This window comes from Macaca fascicularis, chromosome 11 (assembly GCF_037993035.2).
Source record: "Macaca fascicularis isolate 582-1 chromosome 11, T2T-MFA8v1.1".
Taxonomy (NCBI): domain Eukaryota; kingdom Metazoa; phylum Chordata; class Mammalia; order Primates; family Cercopithecidae; genus Macaca; species Macaca fascicularis.
The window spans coordinates 12,438,329-12,458,630 of NC_088385.1; the positions used below are offsets into that span (position 1 = coordinate 12,438,329).

General features: G+C 39.9%; 1 protein-coding gene across 4 annotated transcripts; it reads left to right on the forward strand.

Moving 5' to 3' along the window:
* Positions 1-13,899: 13,899 nt before the first annotated feature.
* CLEC4E (C-type lectin domain family 4 member E) lies at positions 13,900-19,638 on the forward strand. Of its 4 annotated transcripts, none has more exons than XM_005570041.4 (6): positions 13,900-14,050; positions 15,166-15,258; positions 15,808-15,897; positions 16,824-16,975; positions 17,883-17,998; positions 19,306-19,638. In XM_005570041.4, exons 1-6 carry the CDS (start codon positions 14,014-14,016, stop codon positions 19,475-19,477), a joined length of 660 nt encoding a protein of 219 aa, XP_005570098.3. In that variant the 5' UTR covers positions 13,900-14,013; the 3' UTR covers positions 19,478-19,638. The 4 variants fall into 4 exon arrangements, with proteins under 4 accessions (XP_005570098.3, XP_045220678.2, XP_065379834.1 ...); XM_045364743.2 differs by lacking the exon at positions 19,306-19,638 and adding an exon at positions 18,532-19,296; XM_065523762.1 differs by lacking the exon at positions 16,824-16,975 and having other exon boundaries at positions 15,808-15,914.
* Positions 19,639-20,302: the final 664 nt, after the last annotated feature.

The window sequence follows — 20,302 nt, forward strand, 5'->3', positions numbered from 1 at the left end:
AACACAGCGTGACTACTGGTGGGAGCACTCAGCATGGGCTAGGGAAGCTGCCCTGCCATCCAGAGCCAGGGGCCCTGCCTGGTGAAGAGTAGGGAATGGAGGCTCACAAGAAAGACTGGGGCCAGGTGCGGTGGCTCACACCTGTAATCCCAGCACTTTGGGAGACCGAGACGGGTGGATCACCTGAGGTCAGGAGTTCGAGACCAGACTGGCCAACATGGTGAAACCCCGTCTCTACTAAAAATATAAAAATTAGCAGGACGTGGTGCCAGGTGCCTGTAATCTCAGCTACTAGGGAGGCTGGGGTAGGAGAATCGCTTGAACCCAGGAGGCAGAGGTTGCAGTGAGCCGAGATGATGCCACTGCACTCAAACCTAGGTGACAGAGGGAGACCCTGTCTCAAAAAAAAAAAAAAAAAAAAGGAGAAAGAGAGACTGGGCTCCTCTCCACATGGTGGCTGCAGAGTGCTCTAGGTGCCAGCGAAGCAGCCAGGTCCTCTGTTCCTTTCCCAGCCCAACGGCAGTAAGGGTGGTACTACTGCCACAGCAACGGTAGAGAACCTGTGGTTTGTCTCTGGGATTTCCTCCCCAGAGAAATGCAGAGCTGCGGGCCCAGAATGGGAGGCCCCGCCCAGTAAGGAGTAACAGGGGCAAGGACACACATAGAAAACATTCTGGCTGCTTTTCTGTCAGGCAGCTATGCTGTGCTGGCAGCTGTGTTAGATCTTAAGCTCTTCACTCACTCCCAAACCTGATGACAGCCAGGGTGGGGGCTGCAGAGCAGCAAAACCAGGATGGACGTGGTGGGGGGTGCCTGCTACCTCTGGGAGCTCCATCACAGGGAGGTGCAGAGCTGCTACCAGCCTGAAAGGCCAGGCAGGAGTTGGGCGGCTGGAGTCCCAGGTCAGGAAGTCCTGCCTAGTGAGGAGTAGCCAGGCCAGGACATCACACGGAAAACAGGCCAGTTTTCCATAAGGCAGCTGTGCTGTTCTGGGGGCCCGCATTAGTCCCTAATCTCTTCACTCCCTCCACAGCCTGATTTGTCCTCTATCCCTGGGGCGTGTAAGGGAGCCTGGCCTCCCCCATTGCTGGAGCTACAGTTGTTTGTGCCAGGGTTACCAGGGGTCCGAGGCCCCCGGGACTCTCTGCATGACTGAGTGACAGCTCTGCCCAGATTCCACATAGCTCTCTCTGTCAGTCTGTTATGGTAGGTAGCTAGTCAGGCATGAGCAGGGTAGGAGGGGGTTCCCCCCACCCACCAGGAATGTCAGGTAACAGTCAGGTCTGGCTGTTGTCACACTGCCTCTCTAAATGATAATTGGTTGCAGCCGGCACCAGGGAAAGACAGTTTCCCAATAGATTAAAAACACTTGAAATTGGTCATTGGCAGCTTCCAATAAGATCTCAGGAATTAGGAAAGTCGGCTCAAGCATGTGCATTCAGAGGCAAAATGGCAGAGTACGACCTTCTGGGTGCATTCCAATGGAAAAGGGTGGAAAGCCTCAGGCGAGCATGCGTACCACTCCAGTACACACACTGCGCATGCTCGCCTCCCAAGCGCACGCAGAGCACCACGCATGCAGGTGGCTCACCCTAAGGGAAGAGCCAAGGGAAAGAGGTGCAAGACGCCAGAAGTAGGCCAGCATGTAAAGTCCTAGGTTCAAGGTCAAACGGGGCACTTGACCTCCAAGATGTCTGCTGGGCCCTCTTTCAAGTGCACGTTCTTTTCTTTCCTGCCTGCTCTAAAGCTTTTTAATAAACCTCCACTCCTGCTCTGAAACTTGCCTTGGTCTCTTTTTCTGCCTTATACCCCTCAGGTGAATTCTTTCTTCTGAGGAGGCAAGAATTGAGGTTGCTGCAGACTCGTACGCATTTGCCGTCAGTTAACTCAGATAACTTCCACTGCTGACAGGCTGGAGGCCCCGGTGGCGGGGATCAGGGGCATCTCCTGAGCCCAGGCTTGCAAAGGTCTGTGGCAGAAGTGTGAGTACCTGGGGGTTCTCATTCAGTCACCATTTCCCCATCATGGGGATCCTCCCTGGGTCTGTGCCAATCCCAGGTGGGCAACTATCCTGTCTTGCTTTTCTCTGTTCTCCGTGGGTCATGTTGCTTCCTTGATCAATCCCACGGTGTCCACCTAGAAGAGGAGTTTGTTATTACCCACCTCTGAAGCCTACTTCTTTCAATTTTTCAAACTCATTCTGCATCCAGTTTTGTTCCCTTGCTAGTGAGGAGTTTTCATCCTTTGGAGGAGAAGTGGCGTTCTGGTTTTTGGAATTTTCAGCCTTTCTGCACTGGTGTCTCCCATTTTTGTGTTTTTTATATATCTTTGGTCTTTGATGTTGGTGACCTACGGATTGGGCTTTGGTGTGGATTTCCTTTTTGTTGATGTTGATGCTATCTTTCTGTTTGTTAGTTTTCCTTCAAACAGTCAGGCCTCTCAGCTGCAGGTCTGTTGGAGTTTGCTGGAGGTCCACTCTAGACCCTGTTTGCATGGGTATCACCAGCAGAGGCTGCAGAGCAGAAACTATTGCTGCCTGATTCTTCCTCTGAAAGCTTCTACCCAGAGGGGCACCCACCAGATCCCAGCCAGAGCTCTCCTGTATGAAGTGTCTGTCGGCCCCTACTGGGAGGTGTCCTCAGTCAGGCTACATGGGGGTCAGGGACCCACTTGAGGAGGCAGTCTGTCTGTGATCAGAGCTCGAACCCCGTGCTGGGAGAACCACTGCTCTCCAGACCTGTCAAGCAGGACGTCAAGTCTGCTGAAGCTGCGCCCACAGCTGCCCCTTCCCCCAGGTGGTCTGTCCTAGGGAGATGGGGGTTTTACCTGTAAGTCCCTGACTGGGGTTGCTTCCTTTTGTTCAGCAATGCCCTGCCCACAGAGGTGGAATCTGGAGAGGCAGTTGGCCTTGCTGAGCTGTGGTGGGCTCTGCCCAGTTCAAACTTCCTGGCAGCTGTGTTTACACTGTGAGCATAAAACTGCCTACTCAAGCCTCAGCAATGGCGGACGCCCCTCCCCCACCATCTCGAGCATCCCAGGTTGATCTCAGACTGCTGCGCTAGCAGTGAAGATTTCAAGCCAATGGATCTTAGCTTGCTGGGCTCCGTGGGTGTGGGATTCACTAAGTCAGGCGCCGGAGGGAATCTCCTAATCTGCCGGTTGTGAAAAACATGGGAAAAACGCGGTATTTGGGCAGAAGTGTACCATTTTTCCCTGTACAGTCTCTCACGGCTTCCCTTGGCTAGGAAAGGGAAATCCCCCAACCCTTGTGCTTCCCGGGTGGGGCAACACCCTGCCCTGCTTTGGCTCACCCTTTGTAAGCTGCACCTATTGTCCAACCAGTCCCAACGAGATGAACCATGTTCAGTTGGAAATGCAGAAATCACCCGTTTTCTGCGTGGATATCGCTGGGAGCTGCAGACCAGAGCTGTTCCTATTTGGCCATATTGCTGGCCCCTCCACCATCCACATTTTAAATGTGTTTTTGGCTTGATAGCTTTGAGGGCCACAACCCATAATAAAGTCTTCGCTAAAATAGTAGAAACAGCTACAGAAAATATAACTTCAAAGAATGTTTATGTGAGGATACAGGTGACTACACAAGGCTCACCAATAAAAGTCAAGGAGCAGAAGAGGCAGAGCGTTAAGGAAATGAGGAGGATGTAACTGAGATTTTGGTTATCTGCTGCAATGATGGGTGTGTCTCAATATCAAACAAATAGTCCTAAAATCAGAGCAGTGAGGACAGAGAAAGTGCAGCCATGGAGACCAAAACAGCTCCTACGGGATCTTCATGGGACAAAAATGCCATAATTTGAGGAAACAGTGATTTCTCTATTTGTTTGGATATTGGTCTTCAGGACACTTGACACTTGGATTCATATGTGAAAAGCATACAGCTTGATTTATTATATTTTATCAGTCACACCATATATATATGTGTGTGTATATATGTATGTATGTATGTGTATATATAATATATATATATAACAAATATGTATTGAACAGAAACATATTTGCATTCTGAAGGAAATGTGCCCAGTTAAACATTCACTGGACTATAGCATGAAAAAATAACAAACTAAATAAGGGCTTTCCTTAATGGGAGACAAATAATCTCTTATACATTTGAATTCATAAACAATACAGAAAGAGTATACTGAATTAAATGACAGAGGCAGAAATTTCGAAGATGATATTGAGGAAAAAACATAGACTTTGTGAAAAAATATATTTGCTATAGTCATACATGAAAGGAAGAGAGAACACATTTTGAGACTCTGGGCTTTAATTATGGAAAGCTTAGAAATAATTATAATATTTATTATCTATGCTTCAGGAAGTGAGGTAAGTACTTTCTTTTTAAGTTATAATTTGATTTTCATAGCAGTTTTACAAGAGATTTGTCATTATTTTAGTTCTTACACCAAAGAATAATACTGAAAGGAAGACACTTTAGAAGTAAATATTTTTTAAAAATTTTGAAGTAAACACAGTGAATTGTAAAGTTGTATCCATTAAGAATTGGCCTATCCCAAAGGAACCCTCAAAGCTATGCAAATACATGGAAATTAACCTGCTCCTGAATGATCGTTGTGTCAACAATGAAATCAAGATGGAAACTAGAAAATTATTTGAACTGAATGATAATACTGACACAACCTATGAAAACCTTTGGGATACAGCAAAAACAGTACTAAGAAAGAAGTTCATAGTTTTAAATGCCTGCATCAAAAAGTCTGAAACAGCATACACCATATAAGGTCACACCTCAAGGAAGTAGAGAAACAAGAACAAACCAAACCCAAACCCAGCAGAAGAAAAGAAATAATAAAGATCAGAGCAGAACTAAATGAAATTGAAACAAAAAATACATAAGATAAATGAAACAAAAAGGTGATTCATTGAAAACTTAAATAAAATTGATAGACCATTAGAAAGATTAACCAGGAGAAAAAGAGAGATGATGCAAATAAGCTCAATTAGAAACGAAATGGGAGTACAATGAATATTTGGGATTTTTAAGGAATCAGAGAGACCGATGGGGTTCAGGAGGATATTTATTAATTATTTAGGTGCACTGGCCCAGTTGGATTAACATCCAAAGGATTGAGTCCTGAACAAAGAGTTAAGTTACCTTTTAAGCATTTTGTGGGTGGGGGAAGATTTGTGCAGGGGGAAGCATATTACAGAAGCGAGAAACAAAGACAGTTATTTAATTGAGACATGCATTACATTATTTCTTACTTTTCAAGGAAAAAACATATTTTGTGACTTGAGTTTATCTGTCCAGCAAACTTGCAGCTGCACAGCTAGGGAAACAGGGTCTTCACAATGCCTGGGAAGGGAGGAGAGACAGAGCTCACCAGCTACAGAAAAACAGACAGTTGGTTTTTAAAGGACTCCAGCTCTTTCTCTTTCTCAGGGGGAATTGGGTTTTCTTACATACAACTGAGTTTCTGCTTACACACTCTTTAATTTCTTTTCATTCCTGCTCCATTCCCCTCTTTGGTGCTTTTTGTAACAGAGGTGTTAATGGAAAGCACCACTATTTGCCCTCTCCTCACAAAGCTGAGCTGCTTCTTTTACCGGCAGTGGCTGATATTTGGTTAATGCCATCAACTGCACGGCAGTGTGTGGGGCCACGATTGCCTCTGTAGTTGACTGAATACTCCTAATAAACAGGGGTAAAAGGTAAGGGAGGAAGAGGCAGATGCCTAGAATAAGTAAGAACCCACTAATGAGGGTTTTGAATCCTCCAAAGTCTGAGAATCATCCTCCAGACAAGGAATCCAGGAACCACCCAGACCAAATCTGAACTGGAATATGGGCCAACTTGCACATTCTAGCTGTGATTTCCACGACAGCTCAGCCATTATCATTGATTTTTAGGCAACAGTCAGTTAAATTAAATTTTGCACATACTCCTCTTTCCGAGGCTAAGAGGTAATCTAAAGTCCATCTATTTTGATATATAGCATTCCTCATTTGTTGCTTGTATTGCCAATAAATTTAGTGTCCTTGATGTTTTATTGGTTATAATTTCTAGGATTGCCTGCAACCTTATGATGCAGTTGAGCATATAGATGGGGGTACGGTACCCCCATGACCCGTCTTGTGCCCAGGTAGCTGGCCCATAGAATTTAATAATTTTTTCAGGAGGCCATTCATTACTTTTTCAGTCTCCTATGTCCACATCCTGTTTGATACTTGTGTCTATTTTTGTGATTATGCTTCTTTTAGTTCTTCTTTTATTTTCATCATAAACTGTATATCTTAAGAGTTTTTCTTTTAGTATAGGCAGAAACAGTAACATTAGTGTATGTAATAGAAATACGCTTATATTACACAGAGGCACAGTAAACCTTCCTCTGGGCATACACATTAGCAGCATTTGCAGTGATAACATAACAACAGAACAATTAGTGTTGACAGAATTATGATCAGGCTTATAAATTGTATTTACATTTACTTATCCGGAGATGGTCCTCTTAACTTAGGCTGTGTGTAGACTAGTCAGCTTCCAGGATGTGATTAGAGCAGAGCTTGCAGGATCCTCAAGCTTCAGCTGTGCATAGACTGACCAGCCTCCAGAGTGGTCAGAGAAGGACAGTTGTCCTTACTGGTGGTTGGGTTTCACCGTAGGATTACTCGGGTGGGTCGATCTGGGTCTTGTTGGCTAGTCCACTGGTCATCGTCGGGAGTCACTGCTGCCGCTGGTTTTAGCCAGCTATGGTGAATCCAAGGTGTGACACCTACAACTTTAACAGCTGTGGGAGTAGACATGATCACAATATGGGGGCCATCCCATAAGGGACCCAGGGTTGTTGGATTTCACCTTTTAACCCAGATAGAGTCCTCCAGCTTATGTGGATGCACTGGGTCTGTTAGACTTACACATATCCTTTCCTTACCCAGCCTTGCACCTCCTGCATTGCCACTTCCAAAGCCTGCATCTGTCTTCTAAGGGTTAACTCTCCTAACTTCTTTAAATCCTCTCTAATTTGATTGTGATTGGGGGTGGCCTTCCGAACAATATTTCGTAGGACGAATACCCAGTTTGTTTTGTAGGCGTACACCTGACTTGGAGGAGGATCATGGGCAAGACCTGATCCCACCGTAAGTTAGTTTCCCGGCAAAACTTTTTTAGTAGCTGTTTGAGTGTCTAGTTCATCCATTCCACCTTCCCTGAACTTTGTGGTTGGTAGGCTGTGTGTAGTTTCCATTTGATCTTTAAATGTTGAGTCAGCTATTGTACTACTTCTGCCACATATGCAGGACCATCGTTTGATCCTAGGGTTAAAGGCAATCCAAACCTTGGTATGATGTCTTTTAGTAGCATCTTTGTTACCTTTTGTGCCTTTTCAGTTCTGGTGGGGAAGGCCTCAACCCACCCCAAGAAGGTGTAAGCAAACATTGGCACATACCAGTAACCTCCTGCTGGAGGCAACTCAGTAAAGTCTACAAGAAGGTTCTCACAAGGCACAGCTCCCATTTCCTGAATTCCTGGGGGTCCAGTAGGTCCTTATTTTGGATTATTCTGGGCACAAGATAGACATGTTCACAAACAGCACGGGTGATGGCACAGAGCCATGGCACATAGAAGTGTCGACCTATCAAAATCCCTAGGGCCGTCCTTCCAATGTGTGTTCCTTGATGGATCTGCTTCACAAACCTTGGGGCTACTGTCTCTGGGATGGCTAGCCTCCCGTCAGAGAACAGTCACCATCCACCTTTAATATATTTCCCTGTTTCCTAACCAAACCAAGCTTTTTCACTTGAAGAGTAATTGGGTACCTTCAGCAAAAGGGGCTCTATAAGGAGGGGCATTGCTAGAGTTCTTTGTTCAGGTAAAGTCTTGCTCATTGCTGCCCACCTAGCCTCTCAGTCTGCATTTCTGTTGCTCTGCGCCTCATAGCTTTTCCCAATTTGGTGTCCTTTGCAATGAATGATAACCACCTTCTCCAGAGCCCATATGGCTTCTAATAATTGTAAAATTTTCCTCTTTATTTTTTATTTCTTTTCCTTTAATTGAAAAAGACAAAGTCAAATTGTTTCTCTTTGCAGACAACATAATCTTATATATAGAAAAACCTAAAGACTCCACCAAAAAAGTCTTAGAACTGATCAACATATTCAGTAAAGTTGCAGAATACAAAATCAATATATAAAAATCAGTAGAATTTCTAAACACCGATAACCAACTAGCTGAAAAAGAAATTTTAAAAGTAATCTCATTTACAATTGCTACAAGAAAAAAACTACTCAGGAATAATTTTAACAAAAGAGGTGAAAGATCTCTGTAATGAAAACTACAAAACACTAATGAAAGAAATCAAAAATGACACCAAAAAGATGCAACGGTATCTCATGTTCATGGACTAGAATTAATATTGTTAAAATTACCATACTATCCAAAACAACGTACAGATTGAACCTGTATATTCACTGATGCGTTGATGTAATCTCTATTACAATGCCAATGACATTTTTCACAGAGATAGAAAATACAATCCTAAAATTTGTGTGGAACCACGAAAGACCTCAAATAGTCAAAGCAATACTGAGCAAAAAGAATAAAAGTGGAGGCATCACACTACCTGACTTCAAAATATACTACAAAATTATATTAACCAAATCCATATGATAGTGGCAAAAAAAAAAAAAAAAAAAAAAAAAAAAAAAAAAACCAGACACATAGGGCAATGGAACAGATAGAGAATCCAGAAATAAAGCTACATATTTGCAGCCAATTGATCTTTGACAAAGTCGACAACAGCATACACTGGGGAAAGGGTACCCTTCTTTAAATGGTGCTGGGAAACTGAATATCCATATGCAGAACATGGAAACTAGACCCCTATCTCTCACCATGTACAAAAAGAAACTCAAATGGATTAAAAACTTAAATGTAAGACCCAAAACTATAAAACTACTGGAAGAAAACAGAGGGCAAATGTTTCAGGTATTAGCCTAGCAAAGATTTTACGGGTGAGACCTCAAAAGCATGGGAAACAAAAACGAAGACAGATGGGACTGCATCACACTAAACCCTTCTGCATATCACATAAAACCATCAACAGAGTGAAAAGACAACCTATTGAATGAGACAACATATTTGCAAACTATTCAACCAACAAGGGACTAATATCCAGAATATACAAGGAACTCAAATGACTCAACAGAAAACAAGCAAACAAATAATCTTATTTTAAAATGGACAAAAAATCTGAATAGACATTTATCGAAAGAAGAAATACAGTCCGGGTTTGGTGGTTCATGCCTGTAATCCCAGCACTTTGGGAGGCCGAGGCGGGTGGATCACTTAAGGCCAAGACTTCGAGACCAGCCTGGCCAACATGGTGAAACCCTGTCTCTAGTAAAACTACAAAAATTACCTGGGCATGGTGGCACGTGCCTGTACTCCCAGCTAGTCAGGAGGTTGAGGCGGGAGAATTGCTTGAACCTGGAGGTGGAGTTTGCAGTGAGCCAAAATTGCACCACTGCACTCCAGCCTGGGCAACAGAGCAAGACCCTATCAAAATAAAATAAAATAAATGTTTGAGATGATGAATATGCTAAAAGCCCTGATTTGAGCATTACACATTGTATACATGTATTGAAATATCACTCTGTACCATAAAATATGTACAATTATTATGTGTCAACTAAAAATTAAGGGAAAAAATATGTAGTGTCATTAAAAGGACAATGAAGTCAGCCTAAAGGGAAAAACTATCAGTTAGTTTTTGTCAAATCAAACATAACGAAAATAAGTTTTAATTATAACTAATTGAAACAGTTCAAGTCTGTAAAAATCATGAGTTTATAATGATACTCAAAAGAAAAGTTTTAAATTTCGTTCTTCGTAAAACACATATACCACTTGTCAAGGCCAAATAAAATATAGAGATAAATCTCCAAAAAGGAAAAATCACATGTCATTTGCAGCAAAAAAGATGGAGGCCATTATTGTTAAGTGAATTAACAGAGGAACAGTAAGCCAAATACTGCATGTTCTTTCTTATATGTGGGAGCTAAACATTGAGTACACATGGACACAAAGAAGGGAGCAATAGACCCTGGGGCCTGCTTGAGGGTGGAGAGTGGGAGGAGGGTGAAGACTGAACAACTACCTATCAGGTACTGTGCTCACTCCCTGGGTGTTGAAATGATTTGTTCACTAAGTCCCAGAGACACACAATTTAGCCATGTAACAGACCCACATATGTACCCCCTGAACCTAAAATAAAGGCTGAAAGAAAAGAAAAATGATGAAACCAAGATTTGGTTCTTTGATAAGAAAAACAAAATCAACAAGCCTTTAGCTAGATTAAAAGAAAGAAGACAAATAAATAAAATCAGAATTGAGAGTGGAGACATTAAAATGATTGCCAGAGAAATAAAAATAATCATAAGGAGTTATTACAAACAATTGCACAGCAAAATCTAGAAGAAACAGATAAATTCCTAGATACATACAGCCTACCAAGACTAAATCAAGAAGAAACAGAAATCCTGAACAAACCAATTGTAATTAGGAAGACTAAAGGAGTAATAACAATTAAAAAAAAAAAAACCCACCAACAAAGAAACAGGGTCAGATGTTTTCACTGGTGAATTCTACCAAACCTAAAAAAAAATAAATTAAAAAAATTCTAATTTTTTAAAAATTCTTCAAAAAAGAAGGATAATAGGGGACACTTCCAAACTCATTCTGTGAAACCAGAATCACCCCAATACCAAAGCCAAATGAAGACAATGCAAGAAAAGGAAACTACAGGTCAATATCCCTGATGAATATAGATGAGATCATGGGCGTGTGCTTCTCTCCAAACACATCAAGTTGTATATATTAAATATCTACAGCTTTGTATGTCAATCATACCTCAATGAAGCAGCTTTTAAAAAGTAAAAGAGATAGATTCAAAAGTTATAATTCTAGTCTTTGTAGAATAGGTCTGTTAGACATAATCTTTTTAAATGAAATTAATTATTTACTTATTTAATTTTGATTTAGGCATAAATTTTTCAATATAAATTCTATTTGAGAGTGTTTCTCATCTAACAAAGATGAATTAATGGCATAATATCAGCCTTTTCACCTCAACATTTTAAAAGACAGAGAAATTCCAAAATCCTATTCAACAAAATACAGAATAAGTTACATTTGATACGAGGAGAATTTTTTTTTAAATTATACTTTAAGTTCTAGGGTACATGTGCACAATGTGCAGGTTTGTTACATAGGTATACATGTGCCATGTTGGTGTGCTGCAGCCATTAACTCGTCATTTACATTAGGTATATCTCCTAATGCTATCCCTCCCCCTCCCCCCACCCCACAAGAGGACCCGGTGTGTGATATTCCCCTTCCTGTGTCCAAGTGTTCTCATTGTTCACTCATAGGTGGGAACTGAACAATGATACAAGGAGAATTTTTTAATAGAAGAGCATGAATAAGAAAGGGTTAAAGAAAAGTGAAGTACATATCAGGAAATATGTTGCTTCTCTATGTCTTCACTATTAAAATTGTTTATTTTGTAGGAAAAATTGCGGCATAGCTGTCATGGAAACAATTTACCAGCTGCACTGCAGAGTAATTGCTGTTCCTATACTATAATGTCATTGTGTTACACTTACCTAATAAGGCTTGTAATATTAAATTGCAATGAAAATTTCCTTCAGATAAAATTTTATATTTATTTTTATATCTTAGAATTTATTCTATTATGATTGTCATGCCAAATATTGATTTTAATGCTATGTGAATATTATTTATTTAATACTATTTAAATCTATGTGAAAAAAATTTACACCTGAAAAAATATATAAATATAGTCATTGCCTCATTTGTAAGGAGCAGGGAGAACTAGAAATGATTTAAATGTTCTTTAGCAGCATCTAGTTTATAAGTTATAAAAAAACTAAACAATATATTTAAGATCAACTTCCAAAAGCATGGATTTAATATAAAGGTAATTTTCAAAACATAAAAGTATGCATAGAGTAATTCTATTTGTATAAAAATGAATAAACAATATTTTATACATATTTCAGTTAAGTAAGCCTAGCAAATATCTCAAAGTAGATACAAGAAATCATTAATCATGGTCAACTTTAGAAGAATGCACTAAGGATAGTTAGGAGGGCTTTTACTTGTCCCATGCTTTTCATATTGTTAATCAAAAACATATTACTTCTATAATTTGGGGGAAATCAATGAAACAAAAGATATAAAAATATATATTTTGGCTGAAAAAATATTAATTTATTGATTTCTACTTAATTGTATATTGATAAAAATTAACATACAGTTGTTTAGTAATATTGATGGTTGCCGGTTGATTGTAATTAATAAAAGATGAACTGTGGTAATTATGTTCATCACTTTATAATTCATATAGCTCATCCACTAGATAGTTTCTCTTTTTTTACTGATCAAAAGCCATTTGCTGAGAATACACATATTAAATATGGGTATATTCTATAATATACACCTACCTGATTTAAAGATACTTTAAAAATTGTATTACTATAAAACAGAGAATGCAGAGAAAATTGACCAGTACATTGAAATTTTAAAAAGTCCCTTTGAGAACAAGAATATTTTCTCACACATGGAAAATCCGGAGTCACTGGATGTGGGGATTACCAAGTCATGTACATCATACTTATACCTCCTGACTTGTGAACTTAAATCAACTGAGACCAGTGTGATCTTATTCTCAAGTATCTTTAAGTAAGGAGAAGGCACATTTAACTATTCTTCCAGAGAAGTATTAAATTCTTTTTTTTTTTTTTTTGAGACAGGGTCTTGCTCTGTCACCCAGGCTGGAGTGCAGTGGTGCAATCTTGGCTCACTGCAACCTCTGCCTCCCAGGATCAAGCGATTCTCCTGCCTCAGCCTCCCAAGTATCTGGGATTACAGATGCATGCCACCATGCTTGGCTAATTTTTGTATTTTTAGTAGAGGTGGGATTTCACCATGTTGGCCAGGCTGGTCTCAAACTCCTGACCTCAAGTGATCCAGCCACCTCGGCCTCCCAAAGTGTGGGAATTACAGGTGTGAGCCACTGCTCCCGGCCCAGAGAAGCATTGAATTCTAACGTCTAATTGAAACTGCTTTTTGTGACCTTCAAATACATTTCTCCCAGTGTAGGCTGCAACATAGAACTAAAATCCCCAAATAATTCAGAACAAGAGAATTAAACGACCTGCTGGGTCTCTGAGACTTCAGAAGCTGCGTTATGTTGTGAAAAACTAAGCTGAGTTTCAAAGTGGTCTTATCACATGAGGCTGCCCTGCTGAGGTGGACCCTAGTAGTCAGCCTAGTAGTAGCAGCCTAGTAGTCTGCACAAGGTAAGAGGGACATAAATCCACAACATTAGAATATTCAAGAGCTGCAAATGAAGGAGAAAGAAAAACCATAAAAGATGAAAAAGAATTCAGGTTGCCATGTCTTAAATATACACACTATATGCTCAGCTTTGTGCTGTGCTGTCTAAGTCTTCTTTTCAGTTACCAAATGTGTGGATGGTACAGATCCAAAGTGAAATTGAGAGTGCAGAGGTGAGCTCCATATTGTCAAGGAAAAACTAGGGGATGAGTTATGCCTTGAAGAAACTGGAGACATTTGGTCCAACAAAACAAAACAAGATTTTTAAAAACTCTCCTGTTTCCCCATGGGCAGTCTATTTGTGTTGATGCTTTACCATTTCATAATTTCCTCATTTCGTTGTTTCATGGAGTGAAGAGAACTGACATGCTGTCCAATAAACTTCCTTGTTCTCCTTATGCAAGAAAGGAAATCCTGACTTAATGTATAACCACAGAACAAGTAATATTCTACGTCTATCGGAGTTGAACTTCCTAAAAGACAAATTGTTCATCTTTCAAGATTCATTCTCCCTGAATCTTACCAACAAAACACCCCTGAGGAGAAAGAAAGAGAGGGAGGGAGAGAAAAAGAGAGAGAGAGAGAGAAACAAAAAGCCAAAGAGAGAGAAAAAAATGAATTCATCAACATCATCTGAATCACAAGGCACAGGTAAAATTTGCAACTCTTCCTTTTCTTTCACAGATCTCTTTTTGGAACAAGTAATAAATATGGTGAAAGATAGCACCATAGAAAAGTATTCACTGAAGTTAAAAAAAAAAAAAAAAAAAAGGAGACGGTGAAGAGAGAGAGATTGGAAGGCTATTTCTTATACCAGAAAGCCTACTGGACTCTAGTTAAGGGAGAACTATCACACTGTTTCCACCCTTTCTGCAATGCATTGTGTCCCTTTTGGCAAATCACTTCACTTCTCTGGAACGCTCTTTGTCTGTAAAATGTGTAATGGGAGGAAGAGAGGAACTACTAGATAACTGTTAATATTTTACGTAATTTACAAAGAGCTTGAAAAATGAGACATAGAAAAAAAAAAGATCAGGAGAAAGACAAGAAAAGCAATGATGAGAAAAGGGAAAAGAAAGAAAAAGAAAGAAAGGTGGCCTTAGAAAATATTGAAAAAAATTTAACTGAGAGACTTAGAAAGGAAAAATTGTATATCTGAGTTCATGAGTCAGAGTCTTACTCCAGGGGTTCTAATCCTGTGGTCCTCAGTCCAGCAGCAGCAGTAGCCCCTGGGAACTTGTTAGTTCCATACAATCTCTACTGATTGCTAACTCTGGGAGTAAGGGTCAGCAATCTGTGTTTCAATAAGCCCTCCAAGTGATTCTGACGCATGCTGAAATTTGGGGATTACTCAATACAGACAATAGAAGTAGAAGGAAATAAGTAAGGATGCACAAGAATCTCTTCTAGCTTTTTAATGATCGCCATTCTAACTGGTGTGAGATGGTATCTCATTGTGGTTTTGATTTGCTCGGGAAGGGGAACATCACACACTGGGGCCTATCATGCGGAGGGGGGAGGGGGGAGGGATTGCCTTGGGAGTTATACCTGATGTAAATGACGAGTTGATGGGTGCTGACGAGTTGATGGGTGCAGCACACCAACATGGCACAAGTATACATATGTAACAAACCTGCACGTTATGCACATGTACCCTAGAACTTAAAGTATAATAATAATAATAATAATAATAAAAAGAATCTCTTCTGGCTCTTTTGTACCTTGCTTAGGGAAGATTGATCATGCTTGTGTCATTCTTTCTACAGAGAGAGGATGCTTCTCTTCCCAAATGTTCTTATGGACTGTTTCTGGGATCCCCATCCTATTTCTCAGCGCCTGTTTCATCACCAGATGTGTTGGTGGGTTCTGAAGGTCAAATTCAATTTAATTCTTCCTGGTGCATATTAGGTGAAAACTCTTCCATGCTGCCTGTACATTCTCTTTTCCCTCAAAAGGTCTTTCTATTTCACTCTTTTTTTTTTTTTTCTATTAATCTCTAGGTTATTTCTCAAACCAGAAACCTCAACAAGCAGGGAACTGTTTCCGAATTTTAATCACCTGTGACTTACTTTTCATGATGGACATTTTTCACTTCCTTGGCAGTCCTGAGTCCTCCTCTTTCAGCTTCTATTATTAGTATAACCTTCTCTAGGAGATTCTGCCTCAGAGCTTGAACTACTGGTCGGGACCAGAGACATGACTAATTACTTTTGGAAGGAAGGGTAGAGAGAGTGGACTTGGCACAAGAGGGAGTGCAAACATATCTGTTTTCTCTGGGTCATGAGAAAAAGCAGGTTGTAAGAAAAAACATGATAATTATTGGCACTTTTGTTATAAATACAAAACTGATGGAACTGATTTTTTTAACCAAAATAAGACTAACAAACATTATACCCTTTCCTTTACAGTGACATATCACATCTTTCAAACCTGTCATGAGAAAAAGTTTCAGCTACATGAGAATTTCACAGAGCTGTCCTGCTACAATGATGGATCAGGTATAATAGTCCCAAAGGTGAACATCAAAATTTACATAGCAACATTTTCTGGCTTCTAGATTGACTTTGGAACAGGTGAAATATAGTTGGATTAGGTCTTATTTTTCAAAAGCAAAATGTAAAATCCTAGAAATTTGGAGATGCAATTAGCATTGGAGCAGGAAGTCTTGGGGAAATTATAGTAAACTTCTATAATACATTTGAGGTATGTCTGAACAGTAAATCCAGAAGTGGAAGGTATTATTCCCAGGAGTGTACTTCATTCACCTACTTCCGAAATGAGATGAAGGAGAAAAAAACATATGGAGTAGAGAATGTATAAATATCTCACAAATATACTCTATGCTCTTGTATGTCATCCTATTCCAAGTCTTAGCAAAATGCTACATGACACTAAAAAAGTGGCCTCCTTCTCTGAGCTATAATTTTCTCACCATTAAATTGAGAGAAGTTAGATGAATTATTTATAATAGACCTCAAAGGCAAAAGTTCTGTAATTCTAAGAAATCGAACACATCTATATACTACAGTATGGAGATTTGATTGAGGATACATTGTTCAGGAAACATAAGAGATGGCTCTTTGGGGGTCACCCAAATAAAATGCATAAATTTCTCTGACATTAGTAGTCTAAGAACAGATAATAAGGTTCTATATCAATAGCATAACTAAGATAGCTTGCACATATAGTTGCATTTCCTGGCATTGACATCCAGAGAACGAGAATTATATTCAAAAGACCAAAAAAATTCTGTTGATGTTTCTTGACATTGGAACTATCTAAAGTCTTAGATACTAAGATGTGGGGTATGAGCAAGTGATTCCAAGGCTTCTGACTTAAATGAGGACTCCATGGGGCCAGATGAAGCTTTGGGTTTTCTTATTTGGTTCACCTGGGACACTCACTGAAACATCTCTCATCCTAGGTTCAGTCAAGAACTGTTGTCCATCGAACTGGGAGTATTTTCAATCTAGCTGCTACTTCTTTTCTACTGACACCATTCCCTGGACATCAAGTTTAAAGAACTGCTCAGCCATGGGCGCTCACCTGGTGATTATCAACTCACAGGAGGAGCAGGTAGCTGCAGTCCTCCAATGCCAATGTAACATTCCCCACATGGTCTACCTCTCTTTTCATACATATGCTCAATGCTTGATCCCCAATGACTGTGGTTAATGAATGTACTAAAATGCATGCTGTTCTTACCATTCCGGTAAAGTCACTGCCTACCTTAATTTATTTTCCTTCCTAGAAGAACCTAAGAAAAAGGGAATTTCCATGTGGAGTTCCTTTAATTAGGCAAGGGGAAAAAAGAGGGTTGGAAGTTAATTTTAGACTAATCATTATGTTTATGAACATATTATATGCAAGAAGCGAAGCAAATATTGTCCGTTTTCTTTAAGCTGTGATTAATAATGTTTTGCACTAGATATATTCAATAAATTTGGCCACCAATAACAGTAGATTAACTTTGAAAGAATTGTTGAGGATCTCCTTTTCTGTTGAAGGTTATTTTTTGTCAGTTTAATTTTATGTTATGTGTATTTCACCACCAAAAAAATCAGTAGATAATCCTCATGATCTTACAGTTTCATTTATCTGTCATTTCTCATCCAGATCCTTTTTTATTTTTTGAGATGGAGTCTCGCTGTGTTGCACAGGCTGGAGTACAGTGGCGCGATTTCGACTCACCGCAACCTCTGCCTCCCAGAGTCAAGCGATTCACCTGCCTCAGCCTCCCAAGTAGCTGGGACTACAGGCACCCGCCACCATGCCTGCAAAATTTTTTGTAATTTTCATAGAGACAGGGTTTCGCCATGTTGGTCAAGCTGGTCTCGAACTCCTGACCTCAGGTGATCCACCACCTCGGCCTCCCAAAGTGCTAGGATCTCTTCCAGATTCTTATCTCTTTTAATAAGAATTACCAGCAACGTTTATTCAGAACTGAAATAACTGATCTCCTTTTATTTTGTATCTTCCATAGGAATTCCTTGCCTATAAGAAACCTAAAATGAAAGAGTTTTTTATTGGACTGTCAGACAAGGTGGTCGAGGGTCAGTGGCACTGGGTGGATGGCACACCTTTGACAAAGTCTCTGAGGTAATTACTCTCCTATTGAGAGGAGTTCTTGAAACCTCGTTCTGTTTCCTGCAACAGATCAGGTCCATTCTTGGTGGTATTAAATGCAGGAAAGAAAAGAGCTGAGGTAGAAAAGACGAAGGAGAAGTACAAGCACTCACTTCTCTCCTTTCCTGGGATTGTCTCAAGAATAAAGGGGAAATAATAAATGAAAATGAACTGAAGAATCATTCACTGAGAATGCAAAAGAGACAAGAGGTGGAATTAAGAGTCTTATTCCCCAAAACTGAAGGAAATGAGGAAAAAAATAGTAAGTTGAGAAAGACAGCAGGTTCTTATGCAGTGAAAAATGAGAATCTCTTGACAATGCGTCTTTTCTCCTTAATAATATCCTCACATCATTAGAGCATAGCTTTTTTAAAAATTGTGGATATGCTTTTTTTGTTTGATTGATTAATTGATACATAAAATATTTTGCTATATATATTGTTTCTCATGATTTGTTAGTGAGTAAGGTTTTTTTCTTTTTTCTTTTCTTCAACTTTTATTTTAAGTTCCAGGCTACATGTGCAGGATGTGCAGGTTACATGGGTAAACATGTGCCGTGGTGGTTTACTGCACAGATCATCCCATGATCCCGGTATTAAGCCCAGCATCCATTAAGTATTCTTCTTAATAAAGCATAGCATTTTTAATTTTTCAAAGTTCTTTTCTCATTTATTATTTCAGTTTTATTATTTTATTATTATTTCATTTTACCTAAATTACACTTTTCTAGAATGTTAATTGTTAATCTGTATTTAGCATTTGAGGAAACTAAAACTCAGAAAAGTTAAGGGATTTAGCGAATGAGCAGTTCTAAGAATACAACACAGATACTCTGACACTTAGAAACGCTGCTTCACAACCACACTGGAACACCACTGCAGGATGCACCTAAGTTAATGCACGCTCTGTGCAGAATGAAGAGAGCCAAGCCGATATGAGATATGAGTGTGAAGAAAACAAATCTATCAGAATATCAATCTTCCCCATAACTTGTCATTCTATAGCTAAGGAACAGGACAGAATAGAAAAGGAACAAAGGAACAGGACAGAATAGAAAGTCAGAAAGATCCAGTTCAGCTTCAGTACTCACAAACTGTGACTTAGACAAATGGTTTGGCTTTCCTGAGGTTCCTTTTCTTCTTCAATAAAATGGACATTATAATACCTGCCTCGCAAAACTGTTGTGAGGTTAAACAACACAAACACAATTTGCCTGGTATATGAGGTTACTTTACCTCTTTTTGCTGGGATTCGAAGTCTCCTATGTCATTCTTTTTCAGCTTCTGGGATGTAGGGGAACCCAATAACATAGCTACCCTGGAGGACTGTGCCACCATGAGGGACTCTTCAAACCCAAGGCAAAATTGGAATGATGCTACCTGTTTCTTCAGTTATTTTCGGATTTGTGAAAGGCTAGGAATAAATATTTTGAACAAAGGAAAATCTATTTAAGAACAGAAGGCATAACTTCAATGGATAAAGAAGGAAGGACAAGAACATGGCCACACCCACCGCCCCACACGAGAAACTTGTGCGCTGCACTTCAAAGGACTTCATAAGTATTTGTTACTCTGATATAAATAAAAATAAGTAGTTTTAAATGTTTTAACTCACGTTACTGGCTGAAGTGCCTTTTCTCTCTACATTAGTCTCAGGTCCTCTTCCCAGAATTTACAAAGCAATTCACTACCTTTTGCTACATTTGCCTCATTTTTAAGTATTTATATGAAAGTTCAGGGACACGGAGCCAAGACAGAGTCTAGCAAAGAAGAGGATTTTGGAAGGTGTCTTCCAACAATCGCCTGAATCTAGGCTCTGTAGCAGGTCCTCTTCTTTCTAGCTTCTGACAAGTCTGTCTTCTTTTCTTGATTTCATACCGTTCTTATCTCCTGCCCAAGTGTATCGTCTCTGTGCTTCCCTATATAAGGAGTAAGAAACTTCTTTAAGTCTTGGAACTTGTTGCTGCTCAGAATACTGGTGTCGCCTTTCTGGCTACAGGCCTCCACTGCACCTTCTTAGGGAAGGGCATGCTGGCCATCAGCTCCAAACAGGCTGTAACCAAGTCCACCCATCCCTGGGGCTTCCCTTGCTCTGCCTTATTTTCAATTAACTGAATGGATCTCACCAGATTTTGTATCTATTGCTCAGCTAGGACCAGAGTCCAAGAGTCAAATTATTATAAGAGAACATTCATCTCCACATTTTCCTGTCTCAAGCCCATCCATTTTTTTTTTAACTTTTATTTTAGGTTTCGGGGGTACATGTAAAGGTTTTCTA